The 10,632-nt window shown below is 37.5% G+C and overlaps 1 protein-coding gene across 1 annotated transcript; it reads left to right on the forward strand.

Annotated features, from left to right (window-relative positions):
* The first annotated feature begins 329 nt into the window (after positions 1-329).
* Positions 330-5,579, forward strand: LOC121943024 (ras-related protein ORAB-1-like). The gene is made up of 6 exons (XM_042486382.2): positions 330-343; positions 1,833-1,905; positions 2,633-2,728; positions 2,859-2,954; positions 3,061-3,192; positions 4,787-5,579. Exons 1-6 carry the CDS (start codon positions 330-332, stop codon positions 5,018-5,020), a joined length of 645 nt encoding a protein of 214 aa, XP_042342316.1. The 3' UTR covers positions 5,021-5,579.
* The last annotated feature ends 5,053 nt before the right edge of the window (positions 5,580-10,632 follow it).

Consider the following 10,632-nt stretch of genomic DNA (forward strand, 5'->3'; position numbering starts at 1 on the left):
GATGGGGAAGTTTAGATTCAGAGGGTTGTAATGCAGTCTTGTGTGTGTGTGCGAGTGTCTTGGTTCCAGGTGCTGTCCCCAGTGTAACCGGAGCAGGACTTTATTAATAAATAATGCATCTGAACCAGTCAGCTCATCAGTCAGCCAGTAGCTGCAGCTTATTCTGCCATTTGCCCTCCAAAGGACAGAGACAAACACAAATACTCTCACACACACATACAGAACTGTTCACAACATCACAATCTGAGATTATCGGACTGTTTTCAGCTTCAGGTTTAAGGAATTTTTACATTTTTTTTGTCGTGTCACCTGGACATACCTCACGCATCATGAATCCTGAATAGTAAGTGTTGTTTCTTTGTGCTACTTCTGAAAAGACATATACTGTATGCCACTGGAAAACACTGACCTCTGATCTTTAACCACAACTGCTGGCAGGAAAAGTAAACAATTTAAGATCCTTGTGTTTGCCCTGGATACAGTGATATCATTTCAGTATTGCCTTGTGATCGCTGATGTGTTAACTCAGCTCTACATTTAAATATTGATATACCTCCAAACTTAGTCATGTGTAATGGATAAGCTCCATCTTATGTTTAATTATAGATATGTTGCTTTAATTCAGTATGTATATACAAATGTAAATTATAAAATAGATGGTTTTGTAGTCCCAGGTGACTCAGTTGTGGAGTTGTGAATTGGGCATCCAGGGTAACAGATAAAAAAAAGGCTAGTTCATTTTCTGCATAGACAATTCAAAGTAACTTGTAGTTCAATCACTAGGCCCATATGGCTCATGGGTATTGCAGTTCTTAGATGCAGATCAGTTGCCTCATCAAACAGGGGAAGACAGTCTGATTTCTCTCACACAATTGTTCTCTTAAGATCTTAAGATTACTTCAGTAATAATAGTTAGCTGATGATAGTTCTACATTACAAAAATGTTGGCAATATACATTTTTGCAAACCACAGATATGATTAAACATTTAAATATTCAAGTTTATGCTGTCACAACACTGTGGATAAAGTGTGGTGGTTAGGTTTAGGCACAAAGACCACTTGGTTAGGGTCAGGAATAAATCATAAACTGTCATTAAAAAATAACCTGCTTTTTGTTGCAACAAATGCAGCTGGACATGTCACGAACCCTCGCTAAAATATACTTGCTGTTGTCACTACAAACGTGGTAGGCCAGGTCCCAAGCTCTTGTTAAAAAGTACCTGCTTTTCTTGCAACAAACATGGCTGGACATGTCCCAGACTGCTGGGAAACAATACCCACTTTTGTCGCTACAAATGCAGCTGGAAATGCCCTGAGGTCTAATATCATCACTACAAACACAATTGGATATGTCCTGAAGCCTTGTTAAAAAATACCCTCTTTTATCACTACAAACATGGCTGTACACGTCCCAAACTCCCATTCAAACATACTCACTTTTGTTAATACAAACATGGCTGCACTCATCCAAAACTCCCATTAAAAAATATTTGCTTTTGATACTACAAACGTGACTGAACACATCTCGAATTGTTGTTAGAAAATCCTGCTCTTGTCACTGCAAACCAACTGGACAAGTCCCAAACTCTTGTCTTAGATATTTTTGGCAGGCCGCCATCTCGCTTAGTGTGTTACACCATCCGTCATCCCCTCCTCCTCTTAATAAGGAACTCAGCTCATATATTTGTAATTGGAACTAAGTAAAATGTACATGTATCCATGGTTTGCAGCAACATACCATGCCAACATCTTTTTTTGTGGTAACTTGGCTATGAAGATACAGAACTGGAAAATGTCTTGATGTTTGATATATGCTTGTGTCTTTCCCCAGTGACTACCTGTTTAAACTTCTTCTGATTGGTGACTCTGGAGTTGGAAAGTCATGTCTCCTGCTGCGCTTTGCGGTAGGCTTGTATGACACACTAGGCGGGTTTCCATTACAGAATTGTTTTAAAACTTAAGCAATATTTTTGAAATGTCGATAAAACACAATTGCAAGATGACTGTGTTTCCACTGAGTGATGATTAAAAAAATGTCTTCCAAGAAGCATGAAGATGGATGCTCAAAACATTAGCAGGTTTATTTCTATTGCAGCCACCGCACTAGCTGTCATTATTTCCAAAGGAAAGTGACATAAATGTGTTATGTGAGCGGCAACGGAAAAGCGAGCCCCTTTTACGTGGGAGCGGCCACGTATGAGGGATTTCTGGGAGGTTATAGTCCAAGATTTCACAGAGGAAGTGTGGATTCAAAACTTCCACTTCTGACGATCCTCTCAATTTTTGTGGAGTTATGTGATGCAATAACACCTGATGAAGCTCCTGCTGCATCATGAGGGAGCCAGTTCCTACTGACAAGCACATAGCCATAGCATCATGTGACCTAGAAAAGACAAAAACATGTGTTTCCCGGGAATTTTTCCGAAATATGGCTTTTGAAAATCACCTTAAATACCACCTCATGCGCGCCTTAAAACTTTTTTACGACAAATGGGTGTTTTTCCATTAGGCGTATTTTATATTTGTTATTTCAACTTGCACAATTTGAGGGTTAATGGAAACCGGCCTACTCACTCTTAATTTTTAATACTTCACTGCATGTCGCTGATCATGTTGTTGACCCCTCCAAAGGATGACACCTACACTGAGAGCTACATCTCCACCATCGGAGTTGACTTCAAGATCAGGACCATTGATATGGATGGAAAGACAGTGAAACTACAGATTGTAAGAGTTTGTTTATCAGACGTGTGAAGGGTAAAGCAAAATATTGTGTCATGTAAGCTCCGTGTACCTGCAGGATACCATATCACTCTGTGTATGTGTGTGTGTGTGTGTGTGTGTGTGTGTCCCTCAGTGGGACACAGCAGGTCAGGAGAGATTTCGAACCATCACCTCCAGCTACTACAGAGGAGCTCACGGCATCATCATCGTCTACGACGTCACTGAGCAGGTCTGTGTGTGTTTCTGTCACATCATTAACATAACAATAGGAGAGAGTTTGAACATTAACTTCTCTCCTCATCCTGCTCCACTCTCCTTTCTTCCTGTCTCTACAGGAGTCCTTTAACAACGTGAAACAGTGGCTGGATGAGATTGATCGTTATGCCTGTGAAAATGTCTCCAGGCTGCTGGTGGGAAACAAGTCGGACCTCGTTAGTAAGAAAGTGGTGGATGCTGCCACTGCTCAGGTAAGAGGTTACCTACAGTGCAATGAGCAGATAAAAACTGTTAACTAACTTGCCCCAAGATAGAGAGGCTAAGTAAGAGATATTTAAAGAGATGTGACTAGTTTTCACAGGACTCCATCTATGCTGCTTTCTCCTGTTAACCTGTTCTCTGGCCTGTTTGTAATGTCGAACATGACACACCAAAACAACCCATACATGCACATGCTCGTCTACACAGCTATGCACTACTGGTACAGGGAAAGCAGTCTAAAGCCTATTTTTAGCTGCTTTACCTGTGTTTAAAAAACTGTGTGCAAGCACTTATTTAAGAGGTATTACTTTGCAGTTCTGTAATACCATACATCTTGTAAACTCATATATTATGACTGTGTAGTTTTAGAAGAACACAACAGAGTATAAAGCAATTGCACCGTCTACAAGATTTTCTTGCGTGTCAGTGTGTTTAGCAGCTCTTCATTGAAGAGCTGCACAAAGGTTAAATTTATAAAACTGAAGGCAGATACAAATAGAGCAAAATTTATATATGTTAAGGGCGGTCCACAACAAGAAACATAGCTGTAACTACTGTATATAAAAAAAAACAGTTTTAAAAATTGTTCCAACTCAAGTGGATGGCTGAGTCCACACTAACAATAACAACTACAACGAAAGTGGCGAACGATATTATTTGGATTACTCCTAGAGTGATTTCATGAAGCATAGATGTCACATCCAACATAGATCTAATGTGGACCACAAAATGTCTGTTATTATTTTTGAGAAAGATGTATGGAGCTGTGGACTATTTTACTGTTTGGTTTTCTTGTTGTTTTTATTCCTATGAATTTAGTTAGCAGTAATTGATTAGTCTCCCTGACTATAGCAGATTCTGGCCGGTAGATGGCACTTCCAATATTGGCTTGTTAATTGCAGCAGCTTATCTCTTTCATTTAGGTTGTAGTAACAACCTTTCACATGGTATAATCACTCAGTCACGGCTATTAACGGCTGTATGACCAATTATTGGGCTGCAGATTACACACAAAAAAAGTAATTTTGCAGCCAAATGCTCTCTGGCACTGATGGGGTCTCTGAAGATGGTTTTGTCTTTACTGATGTCCTCTTTTACCATCGCCAGTGTGTCAGCAAACTCATGTTGACTCAAAGTCTGAATGAAACTTGTCTTCAAAAGACGACAGCTCTCGTAATAGTGTTTGATTCTCCCATTTCTTGTTTTCTTCGAACAATATTGTGAAACCATATACTTCTAGTTTTGTTTGTTTCTCCTCAACCTCTTTGCAGCGTTCAGCAGCGGCAACTCATCAACATCCATTTTCGTGGAGCGCGTAGCACAGGCTCTGCGCTGCTGTTTACAGAACTTTATCATTCATCAGTCTGGATGCTCACATCGTTATCGTTATAGTTTGGTGTGGACGGCCCTTTACATCTAATGCTTTACTTTAAAAATAGAATTATGAATGCAGAACTTAGTAAACTACCTTTACATGGTGCAATTGCTGCATTGCGATAACTTTGTATATGGCAGATTTGTGATTTCCTTCCTTCCTTCCTCTGCTTGCTTCATTTTCTACCACACCCCTCTGTCTTTCTACAGGACCTAGCCTTGTCTCTAAAGATCCCTTTCCTGGAGACGAGTGCTAAGAGCTCTGATAATGTGGAGAGGGCTTTCCTCACCATGGCCTCTGAGATCCACAAGCGCCTGGCCAGTGAGGGAGGGGGGATGCAGGGCGAGTCGAAAGAGGCGCGGGGCCAGAGTGCCAAGATCAGCAGCGCCCCTCTGTGGCTGGGAGGGGACAAACAGACGCAGGAGGCTAGTAACTGCTGCTGAGCAGGAGACCACACCGCAATGACATCAAGACAGACATGTGCTTTGGACACACATAATGTCAACATTTTGACATCTTTGCTATTGAACTAAAGACATATGTATAAAAGTATGACTTTTCAGAGGAAAATCGCGTGTTTTTAGCTTGACTATAAAATATTTTGACGCTTGGTATTTTTGAATGAAATATTTGAGGCAGACAGATGAAGGGAAGATTTGAAATTCAGCCAAAAGAACAACTAGGACAGAGTGGGTTTGGGAAGAGTTATGTCACTGTATCGCTCCTTTAACTTGAGATGAAATATTGGAATACCAAAAAGTGCAATTGCAAAACTGTCACATGAGGAAAAGTAACATTTGAGTAATCGTTAATACTCACAGAATGATAGCAGTTTTATTCCAAAATGTGATATCAGCAGTTTGAGCTGCCGCCGTGCGATTTTAACTGTCAGTTACCATCATTTCCTTCAGAGGTTCATTTATTGTATTTACCAAGTTTTGTTGTGTTTGGCATGTTGTGTTTATGACAATAAATACCTCTTAGGATTTTTGATGCTGAAAACGTGGCTACAAAATCTGGAATATATTAATATCAAATGTACAAAGTTTTCTAATTCGTCACCTCTCCGATTAATCTCTCTGGTATGGTTTTGGGTACAGAAACTACAGGTCAAGTACTGTAAGTGGCAGATCCCATCATGGTTAAAAGAAACCAACAATAGGAGGATTTCTATTACCAAACTGAAGTGATATTTTCAAAATGTCGATAAAACACAATTGCCAGATGACTGCTGAGTGATGTAATGCAAGTTCTTCTTTTGCAATAACATTCCAAGAAGCATGAAGATGGATGTTCAAAACATTAGCAGGTTTTTTTCTATTGCAGCCACCACACTCACCATCATTTCCAATCAAAGGCGATGTGGGCGTGTTATGTGAGTGATAACAGAAAGGCAAGCCCCTTATGCATGGGAGCGGCCACGTATGAGGGATTTCTGGGAGGTGATAGTCCACGATTTCACAGAGGAATTGTGGATTTGAAACTTCCGGATGATCCGATCAACTTTTGAAGAGTTATGTGATGCAATAACAGCTCTTGTAGCTCCTGCTGCATCATGAGGGAGCCAGTTCCTACTGACAAGCATATAGCCATAGTATCATGTGAGCTAGAAAACTTTTTTGTCTCAAATGGGAGTTTTTTTTCTAATTGATGTGTTTTTTCAATTGGGCATGTTTTATATTCGCAGTTTAATTTGCTCAGTTTGAGGGTTAATGGAAACCCGACTATTGTAACACAGCCAAACCTGGAGTATTGTATTTGCTGTGATCAGTGCTGCTCATAAGTCTTTGCAGGTGTATTCTGCTCTACTTTTGCACCATTCGCACTGTACAGTCGCAGCTATAAAGCTAGGTGGAATGACACAAAGGATTCACTGATCTAATTTCAGTTACTTATCTTATTTTCAAGAAATACCTTCAGGATTTCTAATTAAATAATATTCCGTCAAAGGCCCAAAACAGGAGGTGATGTCATCTGAAATCCGTTCATAGCCAAAAATACCAAGTCACATTCCTTGTATATGTAAATGTACTTGGCAATAAAACTGGATTCTGATTCTGAAAAGCTGAACTTCAGCTATGTAAAATGTTCCTTTGGAGGAAATAAGAAGGCGTTCAGTTTTAAACAGCAGCACAGAGGCTGTTTAAGGTGTCCATATTATCAAACCTTCAAAGGTAAACTGATTAATATCATCCAATCTTTGAAATAATGACAAACTGATGGACATTCTCTGGAAAAATTACCCTGATAAATATCACTTAGGGAGGTGAAGTCATTTTTCTCAATTGCCAGACAACCCTGAATATGTTATTAGAATAATTTTTCACTTAAATCAATAATGTGCTGAGTGATGGATTGCCTACAGTAACACAGTGATCCACTGCAGATTGATTCGAATCAGCTGGACATTATTTCAACAACCAGTGTCTGAATTTATTTTATACCAAAATCATGTCCACTTCCTCTCTGCATCCTTCAACACCGCTGACAAAAATTAACATAATACTGACATCTGGTGTTCAAAATTGGTGTTACAAATCAAAGCTAAAACAGGCAGACTTAGCAGGAAGTAATAGCAGGATTTAAGGACAAGATGGCTATTAAATGTTTAAAATAATCAGTAAAATTGTATCTAATAAAAAAAATAAGGATCTCCCTTCTACATTTGAATGCTGCTGTATTAGCTTTATGTTCTTTTCTTTTAATGTGTTTGAAGCTGTTTCAAATATGATGATGATAATTTTCAATGTTTTTGTATGTCTGAAAATATGTTCACTTAAATAAAAAGGCAAGTCTAAAGGTGAGCTTTAATTTGTTTGAATGTAGTGTGCCACAGCAACCCTTTTGTTATCACATTTGGGAAAAATAGAACCCTGATACTACATCCAAACTCTGTATTTACAGATACCCAGTTGTGTAATGTAACAAAGTATATTTACTCATGTCATATACTTAAGTATAAATTTGAAATAATTGTACTTTGAGTATTTTCTTTTCATTTTATTTAATACTTCCACTCCACTACATCTCAAGAGGGACATAGTGTACTTTTTACTCTACTACATTTATCTTATAGCTTTAGTTACTTTAGAAATTGAGATTTATGCATAAAATTCATAATACCAGCCTATAAGATATGTTTTTCTATAAATTAAATGACCAAACAATTTATACAGGTACAGCTACAACAATTTGTTGATAAATCAATTAGCTTATTTACAGAAAATTAATTGACAAATATTTTGATAACCATTTAGATAATTTTATTTTTCTTTCCTTCTGTCTGTCTTTCTCTTTCTTTCTTTGTTTCTTTCTTTCTGTCTTTTTTTTAGAACAATTGTTTGTTTTTTTATTCAATAATTTTGAGTTTATATAGGGTTTTTTCTTCTTTTTAAAAAAAAATAAATTTGAGTTTGGGGTGCTTTTTTTCTTTTCTTTTCTTGTCTTTTTGAATTTTTAGTGTTTTTTCAGTTTTTCAGTTACAGTTCCAGGTAATACTGAGGGGGTTGATGGGTATGTGAGGGGCAGGTGTGCACACAGGTGGAGGATAAGGACACAGAGAGGGGTGGAAACACTCTCAACACAGCTGGTGGATGTAATGATTATTTAGATAAAAATGACATTTAGTTCTGGTAATTGTAATCCACAACACAAAACAGGTGGAAATCTATATGCAAATTTTCACTTAAAATATTTGTCAGACATAATTTTAAGACTCTTGGGTTTTCAAAGAAATTCATAGAGAATTTATTTGGGCTCATTATAATGTGAAACTATATAAGAGCTTAAGCTGCTAAAATCAAATACAAACAAACTTAAATATGAGCTTTTTAAAATGTTTCACAATAAATGAACTTGCACTGTCTGGAGTGTGTGGGTGATTTTCCTGCTATAAGTGTGTCAGCACCTTCACTATAAGACGTTATGTAGTGAATGGTCAACACTGGTTAGAGGTGTTTCTGGATTTTAGCTACAATGATTCTTTTCCCTTCAACCACCTCTTGGTTTCTGGGAAAAGTCTGCACTTTACCGAGAGGAAAACCATGCTGTTGACGGGAGAGACTGAAACAGCAGTAAACACGTATGAAAGCAAAATGCTGAAGTGACAATAAACCTCTGCTTCAGACTGAGAAAAAAAAACCCAGCCAAATGCAGTATCAACTGGACCCAAGTTGAAGTCATGTTACTTTTTTAAAAATGTTTTAAATAGCAGCCATAATTGATTTTTTTGGGTTTTTAGAAACTCTCCTCTCAGCTGTGGTTTAACCCTTTGATATGTAAGACAACTGGCTTGATTTCTTTCAAAAACATGGGAGAGCAACAAGCAACATAACAAGAAATGGCACAAAAAAAAATAGCAAAAAATTTGTATAAAAAGTTGCAAGAAAATCACTTGAAAATAAGAGAAAAAAAGGGAAAAAGGAAAAGTAAGGCAAAAAAGACCCAACAAAAACAAACATTTTATTTTTCCTGTTACATAATGTTAAATATATTATTTATATTTAATAACTTTTATTGCAGTTTGCAGGACATTTCTTGTCAAGTTCCTAATTATATATATATTTTTCCATGTTTTTGACAGAAATAGTAAAGAAAACTGATGATCCAGGTCTTAAAGGGTTGATCTCCATCAACTCTAACCAGGCTGCTGTCCCACCATCTTTAACTTTGTCTGTCTGCTGTTTACTGCTGAACGGATTATGTACAGGGCGACTGTTTTTAACTGAAAACAGCTGCCTGTTGCTGCTGGAAACAAAGCTGATGAGAGCTGTGGGACTGAACCAAAACACAGGACCAGGTATCGAGTCACACAAAACCAAAACTACAAGCTAAAGGAGCAAACACAGCTGGCTGATATGTTTCTGTGCAGTTGCTACCCTGAGAGATTCCTTTTACATCAGATATAGTCTTTGGCAACCCAATCACCAGAAAACATGTTGGCATTTTACATTTTTGCAAACCACAGATAACATTACAATCGTCAGTATATATCAAATTTATCCAGTTAAAAGCACTTGAATTCAAAGATCTGGTTGATTTCAAAACAGATCAAAAGCAAAAGTGATCTCAAAGTGTCAAATGTAATAAAGTTTTCATGATTTGAGAGGTTTTTTTATGTTCAAGAAACAGTGAGGATTAATGCAAAATACCATACAAAATATTACAGTCAAAGGCATTAATTTATGAAACAGCTATGGAATAGAAAACATGTAGCACATTAACAAATTTAAACTTGTTTTTTAAAACAATATATTTAAGGGATATGAGCTGGTAGAACAGAGAGGGAAACAGTAAGATGTGATACAAGACATAGCAGAAATGTTAAAACTTTACGCTGTGGTTAGATTTTATCACAAAAACACTTGGTTATGGTTAGGAAAAGATAATATTTTTGCTTAAATTACTTGCTTTTGGTGGCACTTTCTGCCTGGAAATGCAGCAATGTACCTGCAAAAACCAACCCCTTTTCTTTGCAGGCAGTGGTCTGCAAGTTGGCAGGAATTACTCTTAGGTCTCACGCTAACCACCATCTCATCAAAATGTCAGCTCATATAATCCGCCACTTTAGAAACATTGATATGATACATATTCAATGTATAGACGTAGAGTATTTGTGGTTTCCACAAACGTACAATTTTCGACTGGCGTCTTGGCTTTCTTTAACCCATTGTTGATATAAAAAACATTGTTTTGTGTGGTTTTAACTTTAGTTAACTCTGTCATTTGATTTCAGGATGTCCAAACTTACACATCTTGATAGCGAGTTTTTGTAAGATAAAAACCCTCTTTGTCACTATCCAGTTTGACAAAATGAGCTCCTGATGGAAGTGTAGGATGAAGGAGGTGAAGGATTCTGCTGCAACAGTTGTTGGTGTTCTTACTGAAGCCCTGTATTGTTTGTGAGGCAGAAAAAGTCCAAAATAACCCAAAGCTAAACAATGGCAAAACTTCAAAAAGGCAAGTCTATAAATGGAAGACAAGCTTTTCTTATTTGTGACAGGCTGACATTTTTGAGATTTTTCTAAGGGCTGATGATGATATGCAGCGCTGCCTG

This window comes from Plectropomus leopardus, chromosome 6 (assembly GCF_026936395.1).
Source record: "Plectropomus leopardus strain MGB_pleo_1.0 chromosome 6, ASM2693639v1, whole genome shotgun sequence".
NCBI lineage: Eukaryota > Metazoa > Chordata > Actinopteri > Perciformes > Serranidae > Plectropomus > Plectropomus leopardus.